Source organism: Notothenia rossii, assembly GCF_949606895.1.
Source record: "Notothenia rossii genome assembly, chromosome: 5".
NCBI lineage: Eukaryota > Metazoa > Chordata > Actinopteri > Perciformes > Nototheniidae > Notothenia > Notothenia rossii.
Window position 1 is genome coordinate 13,110,017 of NC_136903.1, and position 21,346 is coordinate 13,131,362.

The following is a 21,346-nucleotide window of genomic DNA, read 5'->3' on the forward strand; positions in this document are numbered from 1 at the left end:
CTTCTTGGAATGGACCGTGTTCATGAAGCATGTCAGCACCTTGAGGGTGTCATCCTGACCATCCCACTACACCACAGAGCACCACCATATAATATGACTTGCCATACAGTACATAATGTATCTGTCAATATACTGTGAAAAGATATAGGCTGAAACTCGATTCGCATTTATAGAAAGATCTAATCATTTAGAGGATTTACAAACCAAAGGCAAATGAAAATATGAGGAGTGAGAGATAAAAAACTGCCATGCTTTTTTATACACTCATATTTCTGAGGCAAATATCATCGTGTTCTGTTCGAAAATCTGAACGTTTTTGAGAACGCTTAAATTACAGGATATGTAAATGCTAAATAACCATTTACTAAATAACCACTTTGAATACCTCCTGAATTAAAGCACTGTGGCTATCTGTGCCTTGACAAGCTTGCAGCTAGTCTGGCATCACGCTCTGCTGGGACGCCTGTGTTTGGTGCCATTTGGCAACCGCTGGAATATTTAAATGCCCTGATGAATACATAGCCCCTGGGCCTGACTGCTCAAACCGAACACTGAGTGTGATCCGCATACACTAATGGGACTTCTGACAGTCCTGTGCATTCATCCTACAAAAACTCACCATGGAGCCAGAGGGGACCAGAGGCTGGGCGTGAATGGAGTTAACTGGCTGAAGATCTGAGAACAAAAGGCCACAGGTCTGACAAGTGCAACTTCTTATGTGTCCATCAGCGACCACTTATACTGTCAAATCGTCCTTGAGCAAAACACTCACCACTTTTTTTCTTTTGTTGCAAATTGCCTTTTATAAGAGCAACAGCTGGTGTTTTTAAAAACATGTTTAAGAGAATTAATCTTAACCCCCATTTGGTTTGGGGCTGGAGGTCTGGGTCAATTATCGAAGAGACCATAGTCTATTTTGTTTAAGCTCAGCAGCTGTGTGTAGTTAACCATGACTCTGAACCCCTCTGTGCTGAGCGGATCTGGAGAAGTGGTACAGCTGAGTGAATCCACTGTAAAACATTTCTGGAAACTGTAACCTGCAGCATACCGGGAAACGAGAAAGATGTTGAGAGCTTTAGAGCTTTCCGTGGTGCTGAAAAACTAAAATGGATGAAACTGGACTGAAATCTTCTAAAGGTTCAGAGGCAGTGCATGGGCTCCTTATATGGAGAACTGAAGTCACAGAATACGCAACAAATGTTCCATGCAGTTTTCTAAAATCCCCACGGAGATGGCAGGTCTGTGTTGTGGGACACAAGAGGCATTTAATTGATTATGGTTATTTCTGAAAATGTCAGAGCAGTGTAGCCCAACGATGTTGACCTTTTAAGCTGTGTAACTCCATGCAGAAGCATCACAGAACAATGCAATTCAAGAAACAATATTGATCACGATGTGCTGCAGATCTGAAGCCTGTAATATATTTCTGTTACGAAAAACAACAACTAATAAGCCCCAATATTAAGATCAATAATTGTCACCAATAAACCACAAGCTTTGCACCCTGAAAGAGTCTTATATCCTAACTCTTCAAACCGAGTCGTTTTAGACTTTTTATTTTTAAAGAGAAAAACGAAGGACATCTTCAAAGGACTTGGTTAATGTGGCGAGAAACCCACACAAAACAACCCATCTTATTTAAAACAAGCTATGGTTTGTTTCATGTACAGTATTTTAGATTTTAGAAGTCAAATCGTGAGGGTTCACGGTGTACAGCGGGAGAAAACAAACACACATAAGCAGTAACTTGAGCTTCTGGAGATGCCGCCTCCTTTACCATTACGCATTGATTAGTCTCCCCACAGAGGAGCGGCCGAGGAATTTCTGGGTGCAGATAGGACCACTCCTCTCTCTGAATATGATTTTCTCTCCTCTCTCCACAGTCGGAGCTTGGTGGTGAGGAGGGGGGAGGGTGGTCTTGCAGTCGACGAGAGGAATAGGAGTTTATTGAGGAGTAGCTGCAACGGGAGAAAAACGCATGCAACTGAGCACCGTTGCCTTGCGGATGAAAAGAAGAGAGAGAGAGAGGGGGAGAGAGAAAAAGATCGCGCTTGGACGGCTGACCACTCTCTGCTGAGAAACTGCTGCTCCGTTTGTTTAACTTGTTGATGCGACGATATTCTTCTGTTTTCCCTCTATCGTCTGGCTGCAGTGTTCTCTTCCGAGGATCGCTATTTTGTATTAAACTCGCCGTGGATGCAGTTTAAAGAACAGCCTTCCCTAAGGTGGGTGGTTTTCTTTTACTTTCATTCCTGCTTATTGATGGGTGACGTTTTCCAAAGCCAATTCATATTCTGCCGCAAAGTATGAGCTTCCATAACATGAACAGTTACAGGCTTTGAGAGTGGTACTCATCAGTGCTATGCGCATTGCCAGATTAAGTAAATGGGTTTGGGGGTTTTCTTATCATATTCTGTTAAGCCTAGGTGCTCCAAACGCCTAACCACCAGTTTCTATCTGCTGTTCTTCCTGCAGATGCAATTCGTCTCTGAACCATAGCACTGTGATAACCGGAGCAGGGTTATATTAAACACTGTAGGCCAGCATGGCAGCAGGTGTAGCGGCGTGGCTCCCGTTCGCCCGAGCGGCGGCCATAGGATGGATGCCCGTGGCGAGCACCCCTATGCCTATCCCCCCGCAAGAGAAGAAAAAGGGCAAGGACGGACTCATCATCCTCAACGTGAGTGGGACCAAGTTTCAGACGTGGAGAACCACTTTAGAAAGGTACCCGGACACTTTGCTGGGGAGCACTGAGAGAGACTTCTTTTTCCACGACGAAACAAACGAGTACTTTTTCGACCGTGACCCTGACATCTTTAGACACATCCTCAATTTTTACCGCACGGGGAAACTACACTATCCACGCCAAGAATGCATAGCCGCGTACGACGAGGAGCTGGCTTTCTTTGGTATTATCGCCGAAATCATTGGGGACTGCTGTTATGAGGAGTACAAGGACCGGCGGCGCGAAAACGCAGAGAGGCTCCAAGACGACGAGGAAATGGACCAGAGCAATGACGTCACGCCGGTGAACCTCACGCACCGGGAGTTCCTGTGGCGGGCTTTTGAAAACCCTCACACCAGCACCATGGCGCTGGTCTTCTACTATGTCACAGGCTTCTTCATTGCCATATCAGTGATGGCCAATGTGGTTGAGACAGTTCCATGTGGGGCAATGCCCAACAGGGCAAAAGAGATGTCTTGTGGAGACCGTTACTCCCTGGCTTTCTTTTGTTTGGACACTGCCTGCGTCATGATATTCACAGTTGAGTATCTTCTCCGATTGATAGCAGCTCCCAGCAGGTACAAGTTCATGAAAAGCGTGATGAGCGTCATCGATGTGGTCGCCATCATGCCTTACTACATCGGCCTGGTCATGACGGATAATGACCAGGTGAGCGGTGCTTTCGTCACGCTGAGGGTCTTCCGGGTCTTTCGGATTTTCAAGTTCTCCCGGCACTCTGCGGGGCTTCGCATCCTGGGCTACACCTTGAAGAGCTGCGCCTCCGAGCTGGGCTTCCTACTATTCTCCCTCACCATGGCCATCATTATCTTTGCAACGGTCATGTTTTATGCAGAAAAAGGTTCCACAGCCAGCAAGTTCACCAGTATCCCCGCAGCGTTTTGGTACACCATTGTCACCATGACAACACTGGGGTAGGTGGCTGCATACAAGTCCATAAAACCCTTTAAGCTGTTTCAACTGTCCATAAATCACCGGCTCACAGCTTACTGCCTCCATGAAACATTCATTGTAATAGCCAAACACGCTGCGAAACAAGTCCCCGATTATTTAATTACAGTAATCCTATGAATTCATCAACTATTTTTTTATTTTTCTAATTTGTGAGAAGCTGTTGAATTAGCGTACAGAGCCTAATTTTGGGGCCATTGTTTAAACTAATTGTGTGCAGCCACAGGTGTGCATTTAGTGGGCATATTAACAGCCTCAAGTGCTGCTCAGCCAACAGTCGGCTTTATAGAGGCTTCCGTGCACCATTCACTGCCTATCAATGAGGCTGCACCTCACAGGCAGCCCTTATCCGAAGGTTAGGCCTCGTCCCTGCCTGTTTTGTAATGGCTTTTATTGGATGGGCTCTTTTGAAAAGGTTGCAGCAGCAAACACATACAGTGTGGCTAGTAAAAAAGACAGTGGAGGATTTTTATTTTGTATTTTTCAGTTTTCTTTTCTTTTTTTTATTACGTGTGAGAGGAAACATCTTTGGGCCAAAGAAAAAAAGACTCCTAACTGATCAAGATCCTGCATACTGCATTTTCTGGCCAAGGCAGTGATTAAATTAAAGGCAAAGTAGTTTAAAAAATGTATAGACGACACACACACACACACACACACACACACACACACACACACACACACACACACACACACACACACACACACACACACACACACACACACACACACACACACACACTGCTTCCCCTGCTTCTCATTAATTCATTCTCTCCCTCTTCTCTTTCTTCCTTTAAAGAGTTGCAGTAAACATTTGAATGCTAATGGCATGCTCATGAACAACATCAGCTGTACAATGTGCTGATGTAGCATAACATAATTAAAAGCGGTTAAAACGGTAACATCAAATGACTGTGTATTGATGAGGACACTCAACCGCTCGGATGCTTGTATGGGTTATTATATCATTTGAGCTATTATTTATTTATTTACTCAGCATTCTGGGGCGGTATGCTTTCCAAGGTACTGAAAAGTTGTTGTCAGAGAGCGTCTGGCTGCTATTGGTTTTGATCCGTTCAGATGAATAAAGTGAATGTGGCATTTGAGTGCCTGAAGTCACGATTATTAAGTCATACAGTGGGAAATAATAATCGGACCGTTTCTAATTTGTGTGTAAAAATATCCTGGTTGCTTATTTACTCGCTGCTGCACGTATGAGGTTGTACAGCCACTCAGCCAATGTTAGTCCTCAGGCGCAGCTACTCACTGATGACACAGAAATTAGATCCTGTTGAAATAATGTTGTCTTTTAATTTAAAAGTCATAACATCACAGATCAAACATTGCAAAACAAACTACCACTGGCTATGTGTTATGTGTGTGTGCATAAGTGTGTGCTTGAGGATGTGTCTGTTCATATTTAAAGTATACATAACATGTGCACTTTTTCTGTATTACTTTTGGTTTAACTGATGCAGGATTTTTCACGCCTATACAGAGAGAACTAATTGCCTGCTTGACTTTTCATGTATTTGATACGGATCCTTCTTGATCTTCATATCTGCATTGATGCAGACACTCGGCACCTGGGTACACTTCAGCTCTGCAGGCAACAGATCTTATTATAATTTTGATTATTATTACTTATTATCACAACGTCATCCTCTCGCTATCTGCAGCGGATGACACTGAGTCTGTCACCTTAATGGCATACAAAGCTTCTCCCTGCACTCACTCAATACCAGTCGAACTACCACTCACCCTCGAAATGACCAATGAGTGCATAATTAGTGATACGCACGATCTGGTGATTGAAGCGCCTCAAACGTAATGCTGCATTGGCTATGCTTTCCAGTCACATTCAAAGCACAGATGAGAGATGAGTTGTGTAAGAGGGTACATTATTTATCTTTGGGAAGCAACAAAGATATTGCTGCATTCAGCCCAGGATCCCCTTTGTGTTGCTTAAGATGGATTTGAAAAAGATGTTCTGCCGTGCGAGAACAAAACTGAAATGTCCTTGGTAATGGGGACGTTTCTGTCACTCTATTGTAAACCATGACAGCCTCTCTGACAGATTTGCAACCTCAACTGAAGCCTTGCAGTGGTGCAGAATGCTGCATAGTGGACCACCGGTGGAGAGGCTGAATACCTATCACTGAAAGACAAAGTCGGCTCCTTCTCATGATCTATCATTGTCTTGAGGTGTGCTTTTAAAAAAAACATACAATCCAATAGTCGAGCTGATTTGTGGTCGTCATTGTCTGCTGAAGACACTGAAGTGAGGGACATAGCTATTGTTCTACTCTCCTCCAGTAACCTTCAAATGCTTATCTGATCAGGGTAAATGAGGTACTCTGACAGTTTGTTTCAGATCTCAGAATGCAGAAAAATCGATCCAGGTTATATACCAGCAAATAGTTATTTCAGCAAGATATGGATGTGGTATAGTCGTGTCATTCTGTTGCAAATAAGCTTTAGAGGGGGTGCTGCTGGCTGTAGCCATCTGGGGCTTTTGATTTCATTCTGATAGTCAATGATGCCTTATGCCTGCCTGGTGTCATGAGGCCTTTCCACTACATATATTTTCAATTTCCCTGACTCCCACCCTGAGGAAGTAAAGACAGTGGCGTGCATTCTGTTTCCCACTGATGGCCCATTGATTGTGCTTAAGCAGACGTGCAGACATTGGGAAAGCAGGGGCTCCTGTTCAGAGGCACTTGGCAGGCAGCCTGAATGAAAAGGAAGGGTGCCTTGAGACTAGCGGAGAATCAATAGCACTGTGCAGCTGCGTGTCACGCCTCTGCGTGTCTACAGCTCTGTGCCACCAAACACAGGACAAGACCCACTTATCCCTCCGTATTTATTGAGTCTAATCTCGGTGGCTGCTTTCGGATACCTGACAAAGAGGAATCTGCCTCTGTCAGAACGCTCCTGCCAAGATCCTGGCTGTGAAAAATATGCGATTGTTATCTGTGTTGTGCAAGAATCTTGTAAACTGCTCTCAGGTCTGAGTGTATGATTTTGTAACTTGATGTAATATTGTCCAGTTAAGGCAGCAATATATTCCATTATAAAGAGAGCATTCAACTTTATCAGGCTGGAATCAGACGTTGCAGTGTTTTCTTGCTCTTGTTTTTTCTAGATGATCCACACCGTCAGGGTGAATTAGTTGTAGAGGGACTTTTTGGTGCTTCAGATCTTTTAAGTGATTTAAGGTGTAATGGAGTGCACTGCTGAGAGCAGCTGTGAAAACGGTGGAAGTCAAGCGCAACCCACAAGGGAAGGGGAGTGGGGAGGACAGGGTTTAGTGTGCCACACTCACGTTACTCTGGACACAAACTGACATTACCTCTGACAATCAGAATGAGCCTCAGCTCCACAACAAACACACGTTTTTCTCCCAATCCTCATATCAATATTTTCATATGCTGCTTCTGAATAATGCTAAGAAAAATAATTTAAAATTACGCATTTGTTGTTGTGTTTACTATGTGCTTTGTTCGCTGCTGCAACAAACACATGTACATTGTTGTCACTCAACAGATGCAAAATGTACCACCGTGTCGTTTGTCTGTGCTACAGCTCCACCCACCAAATACGACTGAAAAGGCTTGACAACTGAGCCCTATAAACCTCTCAAGGTAGGATTTACAAGACAGAGGAGGCAAGGTTAACAGACTTGGGGGTCAGTGTTGGGCCCATAAACCACAGCAAGTGTAACCATTATCATGCTGCCAGTGTTGACACCTCAACCCCATTGCAATCAAAGCCTACAATGCAAATCATTAACGTAATGCTTCGATGTGGTGCAGAGCAAAGCTTTTTGAAGGCCTTTACCACATGTCAAATGTAATTGAAATGTACAGGGACAATCTGCAGGGCCTTTACTGCATCTGTATCGTTGAGATAACAAATGCATTGTTGATGATATAGTGGGTTTGTGGTTTTATAAGTTATAATTCCCCTCGCAGCCAATGCAGAGGATTTTCACTCAGTTTTTTTTTTCAACTGAGCACGACAGTCAGCGAGAACATTCGGTGTGTTTGATGATGTACTGCAAAGGGTGTCATTTTTGTGTTCAGCGGAATACATTACACCACTTGGCATTGTGTATGTTGTGCACATTATGAAAATCAGCAATCCATTATGTGATGAATTACTGTGTAAAGAAGAAGTGGCTGATGTGAGATGTGTAGGCTGCCATTAGCCTGTAGGCCTACAGTGCCTCTCCAGGTGCTTTATTGGGAAAGAGAGGTGATGCTAATATGAGCCTGGTATAATGGTGCTGAAGTGACAGGTGACTTAATGAGGGGAACCTGGCACTGAAATGTGTTATGTGCTGGCTCCTTTCTGCCCATGCAAATGACTTCGAAATGGAGGAGTGAGAGCGAGGGGCGGGAACAGGCAGTCTTCTTCAGAGGAGATTAGGATCATTGTGAAAGACAGAATCTGTGAAAAACAAAACAAAGATGCTCTTTTTTCTGCTAAATTGAAAATACGCAAGCCCCTGCATTCCTTTTATTCTCTTTGTTTTCATCACACTGAGGCAGCTTCTCACTGGCAGCTAGAGATTTAAAAGGGTTTTATGGAGGTGTGGGTTGAATGATTTATTAACATTTTATAGGGATTCATAAATTACATATTTATGACATTATTTATGTACTCTAATAGGTAGAAACTTCAAGACTCTGGAGCTTAAATTATATTTTAATGAAAGTGTATATACTGTATAATAATATGGCAAAAAGAAAAAATACATTTGTGGTCGGTCAACCCTGAACTGAAAACAGATTATGTCCAGCTGGTAGGTTGATGTGAGGATACTGTCTATGTGAACTGACTCTAAAAGCAGGCATGCGTCACTGCAGATGGTCAGATTGATAAATAATCTATATGGCAAGGACAAAATGGCTGTCCCTCCATTTGATTCGATTTCTTTGACAACCAATCTTCCAGGCAGCACCAATAACACTCGTTGCGTGCGGGGTTTTTCATTCATTCACTTTGAATGTGCTGCATTAAGCAGGGAAATAGACTAGCATGTTCTGCACTCGGGGCCTGGCTAACGTAGTGTGAGGACATAAAATATGGCATCAGTGTTTTTCCCACCGCTCAGCATTTTCATCGTCCTCTTTGTATTGCAAGCAACGTCAAAGATTAATGGAATTTCCTAGAACAAGATTAAAGTTACTCCGAATGAATGCAGCATCAGTGCATTAGGAAATAAGGAGATATGTGAGAAAACACATCACCTCGATTTCATTGTTGTTCGAAAGTGTTTGTTCTGCCTGGCTCCACTTCCCTCCAATCTAACAGCCCAGGGCCCCTGACCCCGGTTGAGAGAATGACTGAAATGGGAAAATATTGCCTATTACAGTATGTGACTGTGTCCTATCGTGGAATTTGATATGTTGGAAAAGATAGCGGATGTAAAAGTGTACGCCATGAGATCTGTGGATCAAATTGTGTTCAAATGATAAACACAAGCCCAACAGCTATACTCTGCTGCGACGTGGCTTATTTACATACTTAGCATTTACATACAGATGGAAATGGCTGATCTGGTCATGGATATTGCTATGCAGAAACGCATAATGCCTCCCCATCACTTTTTTTCAGATGTACAACAGTTATACTATGTGGATAACCCTGTGCTTAGCATTAGATCCACGCAATTATCATGTCAGGGTCGCAATGAATGTATACAAATGTGGCTACTCTTAATATAGTACATTGCTTTATCTCTATTGAAAAAGGTGCATACCATTGTAACCGTTCACAGAGGCCATTGGGGTCAAGAGAAAAAGGGATGACAGATACAACCGATTTTCCATTTTCAATCCCATGCCTAAATAACACCACGGCCAACATCATTGATGTCCTTCTGAGAGCATTCATTATTAAAGTAGGTAAATGTAATAACATGTAGGGAGTCCCTCGTGTCATGATTTATGAGGTACATATTATTATCTCATGGTCATGCTGCATTTCCATACATTTGTAATGTTAAATAACAACATTTGATATATATCTTTATTATGTTTTAATAACATGAGTGAAGCAACTGCAAAGAGCACATGCATTTATAAGAGTGTTCATTCGTTCATTTTTTTATATATCAACCTTATTGATGCAAGAATCAATCGGCAAACAAGACTAATTGCTGGTCGTCTCAATCGTTTAGGTATAGATTTATCCACCCCTACAGCACAATTAATCTTCACAAAACACTAGCAGGTGTATATAAACCACAGTTATTCACAAATGCAAAAAAAACAGAAATAGCAGAAGAAACCGAGAAACACGAATGAGCTAGCAATGTTTATTTAGTGATGTGATTGTTGCAATACCATTGGAGGAACTATGCTGGGCCTTCACCTTTAATAAATAGATATTTTTAAAGTATCTTATGGTATTCCTAGTGTCTTTCCTTTTGTTTTTTTCCTTTGCAGTGCATGTTATTGCAGCCTTTTATATATTTAATTATTTTCTGTGCCACCAACGTCTTGTCAATATGGTGAAGAATGACTTGTTTCCCTTCACTTGTTCTTTGCTTCCTGGAGTCCTGTTGTCTCTGCATCTGGTTTTTGTACACATAAAAACCACAATATGACATTAATTCGTTTTAGAAGTGCTTGTTACCTTTGAACAGAGCCAGGCTAGTTTCCTTGTTTCCAGTCTTTATGCTAAACTATTTCTTTAAACATAACAAACCTATTTGTATAACCTTTAAGAACATGGCTTTAACCCAAACAGCAATGTTTCCCTTCTCCTTACCAAGTCTTTGTTGTGCCTAAAACAAAACAAACCTTAAGGAGAGCGTAAAATTATAAAACAGATTTATTTGTCATTAGTTATTTAACAGCTTTTGAAGGCACAGACACCACAAATAATTGGAAAATGCTTTAATATGTTGTTCTGAAGCGCAGGGACATGCATCGTATTTTGCCGTTTAATTTGGGGGACTTGTTTCTCATCCAACTCTTATTAATAAAGCAAATTAATATAATTCCTAAAATGTTTACCAAGTCGCTTAAACTGAAGTTCCCTGAGTTATTTTCCTTTAAATCTGAAACAATTGTAATAATATTTTAAAGGTTATTTTAATATATTCCATTTGTATCACTCGTGTCCTTTCATTTTGGTCGAACCTCTCTTCCAACAAAAACATTTTCACTGCAGGAACACTTTTCTAAATGGAAGTCCAGCTACTAAAAGTTCCTTTGGAGAGACATAATGTAGCTACCACCACTCAGTAGTTTAAATGTTCATGCTTGGGGTTGCACTGTAAGGTCAGCAAACAAATTATCGACTCAACATGGTGTTTAAACAACAGAAGAATGAATTGGGCTGAATCATTCCCACAACCCACATTAGCATTGTGTGGGGGAAAAAATCACTGTAATAAATTGTAGAGTTAAACAAATGTAACTCACCGGACCTTCATTTGCTACTTCAGCGTAACACTTTAGCTAATCTGCATACAAGGAACAGAGAGCTGAAACGTTTTTAATGTTCACTATGCATGTCTGAACCGCACCCTCACAGTGTAATGTAATGAGTGCTGGTCGGGGGAGAAACAGTTGTTCCTTTATTTTTAGATGCCACTCTCTCTATGGTAAACATTGCACTAGAATTCATTATGCTGCATTTACCACATCTAATCCTGCCCTTGCCCCCTTTCTGACCTCGAAATCCATCTATGCAGCACAGATGTAGGGACAAAAAAGTTATAAGGAAGGTGATGATAGTCCCACCCGTCAATGTGAAAAGTGTGGGCGGGTTGAATTGCACTTTGCACCGATTTCTTTCTCTCTGGCGCATGGGACAGCATAGCAAACACAATATCTTGAAACGGTGCCAGCTCCTCTAATGCCAGACTGTGAGTATCCCTCCCCCTGACATTTGTCTCTTTATCAAAAACGCCCCTCAGCCAAACAAGCCAACATCTGCGATCAGCAGAGATTCAGAGATTATAGCTAACAGCAATCATCAGTCTGCTGTGTGTACGAAAAGAATTCAAAGTGATGTAACTTGTGCTCCTCTGAAGAGTGATAGGATATCACTAAATAAGGCTTTAAAAAGGAAGTTATGCTTTTTAAAGCCTCTCAGCAAAACATGAGCTGGATGAAATGAAAGTAATGTATAAACTTGACAGTTTCCCCAATTTTTAAGTATCTGCACTTAAATGCAGTGTAGAATCTATTTATTTCACACTTTTATTGAAATAAAGTGTGTACTGTTGCACCAGTTACTGTCTTGTATCCTGTGAGAGTGTGAAATCAATGGAGACTTTCATGTACCAAAGACAAACAGAAGGCATGGCTTGTCATCAGTTTCTGAGAGGGCGGGGACACTTTGATGCAAACACATCAAATGAAATTTGGTTTACAGTCCATTCATAATACCTGAACGTGAGCGGCTTCACAGCAAAGTCATGAATATTGATTCAGCTTGTTTGCCAGCTTAAAGCGCTGTTGATGAACCGTATCATTTTTGTCGGAGCTGAGGCATCTTGTGCCAGTTTACAGCTCCAGGATACCACAATAAAAGCTCCTCCTGATCAATAGTGATCCCACTTGAATACAATCCTCAGTTTGCTGTAAAGGCAGAAAACGGATCTCTGTAAAGCGCACGAGCGTGGCTTTGAATCGAGCGGCCCATACTTGCCACTGTTAACCCAGTTTTTTATTGTCGAGTCTTTGCCACAGGCTCCATAGATTATTAGTTTCCGTATGCAGAATGAATGATAAGAGGCAATGTCCCATTTCAGTTTAGGTATTGAGAGCTTCCTCCCGTCTGCCTCGCAGGGAGGTCCTGCTGAGATGAGGGATGTCAGCCTGTCACCCTGACGCATGGCAGCTGTTTCCTGCCTGCCCCAGCTATTCTATAAATAGCTAAATATATCACCTAATGTAGGCCATTTGGTCAAACAGAAACTAAACAGGGCAGGTGCTCCAGGGCTATATTTTCCTCTTTCACCCCAAAACAAATTTCTCATGAGCAGGTGTGCCCGTGTCTGGACATTTTCCCTTTTTTTAAACTGTCCCCATGCACACTCAGATGGATGTTATATTAAGCACCAGTCATATATGCTATGATGTGAGGACAACTGATCACTTAAATGCACCTAATGCAAGAGCAATTGATTTTGTAAAGGAGAAATATTTCTGTATAAATTGATACAGTTTCCATCATAGGCTACGCAATAAAATCAATCACACACAACAATAAGATGCAATTGAATTACTATGGTCTTAAAGAACTAGCACCGTGTTAAATCAGCACTTTACTGCCACAGTCTCAATAGGGAAGAAGCATTAAATCTTCACAAAGGGGAAATGGTGATGATGCTTTTATTGTGCCCGCCACCTGTAAATTCAGAGCAGTCACATGGCAGGTTGAAGGCATCACATATCAGTGTCTGTCTTTTGTGTGTATTTCAATGTAATTTACTATCCCACAGTGATAAACCATCGCATTTTTCTGCTTAAACAGACAGCAGATTTTTTGTTTGCAGCACCAGCAGCGTGGTTCCACGAATGGAAATCGATATCAGCTGGTTGAGCCAGCCCTATGTTTGAGACTATACGATGGATTTCCTCTGACATTTTGTACAGATATTTATTGTGCCCAGAGGATAAGGAACACTGGTTTTGATATTAGTGATCCCCGACTTTCCCTATAGCGCCACCATTAAGATGACATTGATTGAGATGTCTGTAAGAGTTTAGATGATTTTGCTTAAAAGTTGATACACATTTTCGAGTTACCCTTGGGATTAGTTGTAATATTTGTGTTGGTTTGTTGATCTTATCAAATCTGAAAAAACTAAAATGTTGACTTTAATTACATTTGAATGTGTCAACAGATTTCACTTACATGTATTAGGTTGGTTGAAAGCAATACTATTGGGTTTAAATAAAAAACATTAGGTTAAACGTAATATTATTGCTTTCAACTAACCCAGGGGTCGGCAACCCGCGGCCCTGGGGCCGCATGCGGCCCTTTAAGCCCTCTGCCCTGGCTCCCTTGAGCTTAGACAAAAATAAGAAGGAAATAAAATAAAAGTATTTGTAGGACTATTTATATTTTGTTGCATGGTTGAAAATGTTTCGTATCTTGTATTTTGAGGTGATACTGTGACACATAAATAAAAAACAAAATGGTTTTAATTAGATCAACTAAAATATGCGTCACATCCTGCTACGGTCCCGCGCGAGCGCCTTTTCTTGGAGGCGAATAACCTGACCCCCGGCTCGATGAGCGAACTATGGATAAATCAAAGAAAAGTATCGGAGGAACACAGGATTTAATTCTGTGTGGACAAAGTTATATGCTTTCACAGCAAACGATGCTGGTTTACCGGTATGTTTGATATGTAGAGAGAAGTTGTCAACGGTGCTGCAGCCTTTACGTATCGAGGAACAACAAGGGAGAGGAAGACAGCTGACGATCTTCAGTCATAATTATATGGGGTATGTTATTTATTTCAGAAAATACATTTTTGTTATATACCATGGAATGCTCTTAATGTCCCGATAGCAATGAATATATTAAATGCTTTGACAATAAATACATACACAAATTAATCTCTGGAAGCCGTAGCGCTGTAAAAAGCACGACCAATCATTTTAGACGACCTGGCTAAAATAACTGGATGGCCTACCTGCCTGTCATCCTTCCATCTGTGCACAAACTTATCTCGTGGCCTCATTGGTCATGCGCGTTTGTGTGTGTTGGAGGAGGGGCTCTGTAAGGAAGTCTGAAGGAATAGGCATATTTTTTCCGGTTGTGTATTTTCAAATTCTAGCGCACTCGAGCTGGTTTCTCCATTCTTACCTACTCTACCTTTAACTCTTTTTAGGGTGCAGCTATATGTTTTATTTATTTCAAAGTGGGCCCATTTTAATTTTATATTTTTTTCCTTCAAATGTGCAGAGGACTCCCCAAGTGCTGTGTTTAATTTATTTTAAAGTAGGCCTGTGTATTATTTTTAATTCTCCTTATAGGAGTTCTTTGTTTCTTATTAGAGGTTAACAGTTTTATATAATGTAATAAATAGCCTAATAAATGCAAAAAAAATGTAGTTTTTTTCTGATATAACAATAAGTACAACTTTATAAGCTATCAAACTATGAAATATGTTTTGCGGCTCCAGACAAAAAAATGTTTGGGAAAAAGGAGCAAAATGGCTCTTTTGGTCAAAAAGGTTGCAGACCCCTGAACTAACCTAATGCAGTTTTGTGAAGTCTGTTGACATAATACATTTAATTAAAGTTAACATTTCAGTTTTTTCACAGCAGTGTCATCATCAGGATGACATTTCGATTCCCCCTATTCTTTGGTTCATGACCAAAAACCTTCAATACTAATGACATCTGCCTTCGCTGTGGTTTGTTTTTAGCGCCAAATAGCAGCCGTTTCATGATACCACACCATATAGTAAGGCGACGAATAGAGTCTACATTTTGCTTAAGTGAGCAGGCTAGCATAGTCATTGTGACCCTTTGGGAATTGTGACATTACCGTTTATCTCGAAGCATAGCCTATGGCTAAGCACAGACTCTCAGAGCTGCTAGTTTACATTTTTGTCAGTAGTAACAGTCTGTCAAGGTAACTTGGTGACAAGGCTAAAACATGTAAGACCTGCCACTTCTTGCTCTTTCCTACTGGATGACTTTTAACATGTCATAGTGCTATCACAGCTAATTCTTACATCACGGCTCAAAGTTATCCTGCCAGTGAATTAGTGCTCAGTTCAGGATAGTTTTCTATCATTCTGTCAGAGCTTCACATTTGGTGTTTGACGATTTTGTCACAGAGAAGGAGCTTTAGGTGGTGAAATATTTGGCACTCTTAAGTATTTCTTTTTTGTGCTTCCACAGCACTTCATTTGTTAAGGATATTTGACTGTTTACTCCACTATTTGACAGCAGTAGTTAGAGATGAAGTGTCATACAAAACCCCTTGGTTAACAAATAATATCTGATACATCAGTAAGATGTGGGCTCACAAATACAAGTTACAATGCTCCTTAGACATGAAAGTATCAATCATGATAATAAGAATCTGAAAGGGGGCCATTCAAGATTATTAATACCTATATTGATATCGTAAAATAAATGTTGCTCAATAATACTTTTATAGTTACTAATCAGTTAGGACCAGAGTAATTATTCCACTAAATATAACATTTCCAACACATGAAAGAAGTGAATACACACTCCAGGGAGTAAATGAGGCTTCCAACTCACAAGGTCCCTCCAGGTAAACATATTAAAGCATTGAAATGGCAAATTCTCATCATACTCTGTCGATGCCTTTTAATACTGTAATGGTTGGATTTCATTGACTTAAAAATTGCACAATTTAATAGCTTTATTTAGACGCCAGTAACTGTATATTGATATGTTTGCTTAGATATTATTGAAGAGTGAGTTTTTCTCCCATCAAAAGGATTTTGTGCCTGTGTATCTCTCTGCAGGCGTCCTACACAGGAGTGCCTCAACTGCTTAAGGATTGCATTTCTATGTGCGGATTTTCGTTTCTTTTTCAAGGTATTAGAGGGAAAAACGTAAACAGTTGATTATTATTTGTATTTTTCCCCTTAGCCAATTGTCCGTAATCCCTGTGGAGGAGCTTAAGAGTCAGATTGCTGGCATGCAATACCTTATTTTTACATAACGACCACAGAAAAATTGAGCTTGTGTCATTTTTGACTAACCACACAGCCAGCGAGTTGAGCAGAGAGGAAAACACCTCAGACAGGAAGCATAAATAAAAGTAAAGCCAGACATTGTAAAGCAATTTCAGGTCCAGCTTAGTGTCTTTTACTTGCATATTGTGCTACACTCTCACCTGCATGGAAAAACATACTGTGTACACTCCTGATGTAAATGCTTAGCGTAGGTGATCCTTGCTGTCCTCTGGAGGTCAAAGGGGAATCATGCATGAGCGTCCTGGGAGACTGATCCAGCATCAGCCTCTCCAATGTGACATTCAATTACCTCCGAAAGGTGAAATGGTCTCATTGTGATTCTGAATCAATTCTGCATGCAGTTTACTCAGGTTTACTCCTCCAGGCTCTTCTAGATGCTTCTGTGTACATATGTTGGAGACACAAAAACAAGCTGCGTCGTCGCTGTTCCAACTCCCATCTTCTTTTCTGTGAAATGGCATCCATCAAAGTTAATGGCCTGTAATCATCACCACAAATACACTGTCACACGTCCCACTGCTCGCTCCCGAGTATTCAATTCCCAGTCAATGGGATGTAAAGAGTGACAAGCGTGAGGAACACAATTTCCCATATCATTAACGACTACAAGTAGGATTTGGTAGAGAATCCTAAAAGATGAAAAATCTTCTGAGAGTGCGAAGAAGAAACCCTTATCAGATGTGCGTGTGACTACTGACGCTATATTTCGGGAACATATCAACATTTTGATCTTGTTAAATAATTCTTATTAAAGTATGTCACTCAGTCCCGAACTATCTGCTTTGGTAGATTATTTTATGAAGCAGCCAATCCTGCCGGCTTCATATCAGGATTTCAGCATATAGTGTATTATCTACTTATCTCCAGGGTGTAGCTGCTGGACGTCTGATTATACATTACACAGGCAAGGCACACACACACACACACACACACACACACACACACACACACACACACACACACACACACACACACACACACACACACACACACACACACACACACACACACACACACGCACCTATGCACACATGCACACACACACACTCACTCACACATGCACACACACACACACACACACACACACACACACACACACATACCATGTATACATTACTTCAGGGGACATTACATTGACTTACATGCATTTCCTGGAGACTTATCCTAACCTTAACCATAACCAACACATGCCTAACCCTTACCCTAACCCTAACCAAGTCTTCACCCTCAAATGAATGATTCCCCTTATGGGGGCCTCCATTTTGTCCCCATAAGGGAAGCCAGTACCCGCACGTGACTGTGTAAACAGATTTAGATCCCCACAAGGATAGTAATGCTAGGCCAGCCACACACACCCACAAACACACAACACACACACACACACACACACACACACACACACACACACACACACACACACACACACACACACACACACACACACACACACACACACACACACACACACACACATGGACCGACTACTCTTTCAGAGTGCCTGGTATGGAAGCACTCCAAGAAGACCGTCCCTAAAGTATTGGTGTGTTATAGGATGTTTTAGCTGTAGCAGCCCCAGAAGACATTTTGTAGGCCTTAACAGATGGAGTATTCCAATTAGAAAGCGGGCGAGTGAATGGGAGTGATGGGAGGAACACGTTCAAACTCTTCTTCTCTCCCCCAGGACAGATTGCTAATCTTAGAGTACAGGTAAAAAACCAACATCGCTCGTGTTTTGGCGAGGAAACATACGAAAAAGATAAATAAAAGCTAGAAAGCAAGCGTCTGTGATTTGATTCCTTAACACTACACAGTCAAAGCGTTACATTTGATACAGCTTGCTCCTACTCCACATCTACAGTCTGTAAAAATATCTCCTTCTGTTGTCTGATTCTTCAAGGGCAGACATCCCACAAAGCAATTGCCTTGCCATCAGCCAAGACCAAAAAAAAAAAGGAGAAGAAATGAAAAAGTGCTTAAATATAGCAACCCCCTGGGATAGTGGGAGGGAGGGCGTGCTGTAGTGTGATTAAAATGAATAACCTTCATTCAGTCACGATTGTTAACGGCACATTCAAATGTGTTGTCTGCGGTGCAAAAGCGCAGTGTTAACATCATTATTCATCAGGAGCCTGTCCTCTGCAGTGACCAAGACGCACAAGTTATAAATGATGGGAGTTGTGTCATTAAGTACAAATACATTCTCCCACTGGCCCGGGGTCGGTTTAACTCAGCCCCCCCACTGCTGTGAAAGTAAATGTAGCTATAAACACGTTGATGACTGATAGATTGTTTGGATGCAAGGCCAATTTTCATCTGCAAAATGACCTTTTAGTAGCGTTGTTGTTGTTGTTGTTGTTATTCAGCCCATGGCGCTGAGTTATTATTTTTCGTGTCATTTTTTGATTTGACAGGAGAAGTCTCATGGAGTGAGATGGAAAAAGTAATGATGTCCCCGTGCGCAGGAAGTAGTATGTGGTGCAGGTGGGGAGATGGTGGCGTACAGTGAGCACAGCAGCTCCATGCTCTGCCCCCGGGGGCCAGTCAGCAGCTGTTAGAGGAGATGCCGCTCTTCCCAATACTTCCCCACAGGTTCTCTCTGGTTCCTGCTACTCGCTGTTATCTGGCCTCGCTGCTGTCGCCGTCCTGGCTGCCGTCCACACTCTTTGAGAGAGTGCTCAGTACATTTTTACGCTTCGCCTCCCCCTCTGTCTCATCCCAACCGCCGCTATTCCCCTCAGCCTCGCTGTGAAATTTTTGAAGTGTTTCTTTGAACTTGTAGCTGTTTTTTTAAACGGCTGGAATGTGTACCTTCATGTTTGTTTCAAAGACACTCTCTCAGGAATATGAAAAGCTTCTTTCACTGGCATGACACGTTTATTTTGCTATTAGATTCTGTATCTAGTAACAGCGTCCCATCTGAGGCATTAACTATCCTGCACTAGAGTGTAGTTTGGCATGTAGTACGGGAAAGCAAACCTGAAGATGTGGGACTGCAGCTGTTCGGTGGAAAAAAGCTGATACAGACATTTTAAAGTTGCAACTCAAACAGAATCGAGAAGTTTTCTGGTGTTGAGCATGAGGAAAATTGATCGTCCCCCCAAACATGTAATATCCTAAGACTTCTCCTCTCCTCCAAATTCCAGGGCTTTATTCGGCCTATTTCTACTTTATTTGTTTGCCTCAAGTCTTTTTCTTTGAGCTTTTATAGAAACATTGACCTTCACAGAGACTGCAGAATGATATTCAATCAAATCGGGGAAGTTCATTCTTGACTTGGAACAGTAATTAGCTTAAACAATCTGAATATAAGGTTCATTATCAGTGAATGGAGTTTGCTCAGTATTTTAGATAAATTCACAGGTTCCATCGTCTTAAATGTGAGGAAGTGCTGCTTTACTTTGTCTTTTATAATTGGTAATTAAATAACCTTTTTGTTTTTAACTGTTGGTCAAGACATCAGATTTCAGGTGTGGTGATAAGCATTTTCAATTATTTTATGACATTCAATTACCGGTATAATAGTTTTAAACAGATGACCAATTAAAGGGACACTTGTGTGATATTTAAGTGCATTTCCATAAACTTTGGTTATGTGAGAGATAAATTAAAGAAATAATTGTCAAGTGACGTTCATTACTTCTTTCAAATTCCAATAGTTTGTAACTCAGACTATGTTAATCATTAAGGCTCAGAGCACAGATAAAACTGATGAAACCAGAATCAGGGGTTATTTCTGTACTTAACAAACCTTCTCCAGAGCCACCGAAGATATTATACGTCCTTTGTTACAAATTAAGTCCTCCTTATAATGAGAAAACTAATCTTCATGTGTAAAGCTGGTGCTCTTTCAAATAAATGTTTAAAAAGCACTCTATAGATGAATAGATATACTGAACATAATCAGCGAAATGGCTACATCTGGCCCATTTGAACTTAACATGTAAATGTTTCTTTACAGTAAGTGTATTATTGCCAAGAGCAAAAAACTCACTGGGGCCCAAAATCTTGTGACTGTTCCCTGTCGTTAAAAAAGCAGATTTTTTAGATACTGTAAGTCATGAATGCACACACTGCAAACTCAGAGGAAAGGGGCCAGTTGGTGGAGGGAGCTGATATCCAGCGGCTGCTCTGTGTGGAATCGCACATCAAAGTTAATCTTTCACCGTCTGCTCTGGCGCCGCGGAGCACTAATCTTCTGTCAGTGTAATGAGGCTGCTGGACCTGGTCTCCCTTCCAACGCACAGGCACTAATGCACAATACTTTTCACAGTTTCCTCTCCTCCATCACCTGACCACACAACAAAGAGTACCGGGGTCACTATGAAATCTCATCGGGTCAATACTAGTGGACCATTTGCATCGATTGGCATGTACAGTATGCACCAGTAAGAGACCTGTTTGATCCCTTTTGTCTTTGTGACGAGGGGGGGTTCACATTAAACAACAATACAACTCATTATATTAGCAGTGGTGGAATGTAACTAAGTATTTTCTTTATAATTATACTCCTTACATTTGAAATTGAAAGCCAATATTATAATTTGAACTCCATTATGTTTATCGGACAGCTTTAAATACTTTGAAGATTCAGATCTTTAGCAAATACAAACTATACATCAACGTTATTAAAATTAGCTCTACCTTTACCAGCTGTGAAAACATGCACAACTAATCATAATTCAGTCATTTCATATATGGTTCTAAATAAGTGGCCATTAGGCTTAACAAGTGCATAATTGTGGTACTTGAGTATTTTTTTATTCCAATAATTGTACTTTTATTTGGAAAGAATGACTTTTACTTGTAACAGAATCTTTCTACAATGAAGTATTGATAATTGTACTTAAAGTGGCCCTGTTATGCACATTTTCTGGATCATCTTTGTATTTTGTGCCTCTGCTGTGACATGTGTACATGCTTTAATGTTC

The 21,346-nt window shown here is 41.2% G+C and overlaps 1 protein-coding gene across 2 annotated transcripts in view; it reads left to right on the forward strand.

Moving 5' to 3' along the window:
- Nucleotides 1–1,777: 1,777 nt before the first annotated feature.
- LOC307039659 (A-type voltage-gated potassium channel KCND2-like) overlaps nucleotides 1,778–21,346 on the forward strand; it is a 34,549-nt gene continuing 14,980 nt past the window's right edge. Inside the window, exons 1-2 of one of the 2 annotated variants that reach the window (XM_079681924.1) lie at nucleotides 1,778–2,225; nucleotides 2,476–3,657. In XM_079681924.1, coding sequence (XP_079538050.1) covers nucleotides 2,546–3,657 — 1,112 coding nt within the window. In that variant the 5' untranslated portion in view covers nucleotides 1,778–2,225; nucleotides 2,476–2,545. The remainder of the gene's footprint in view (nucleotides 2,226–2,475; nucleotides 3,658–21,346) is intronic. The other variant, XM_079681925.1, reaches the window with a different exon arrangement.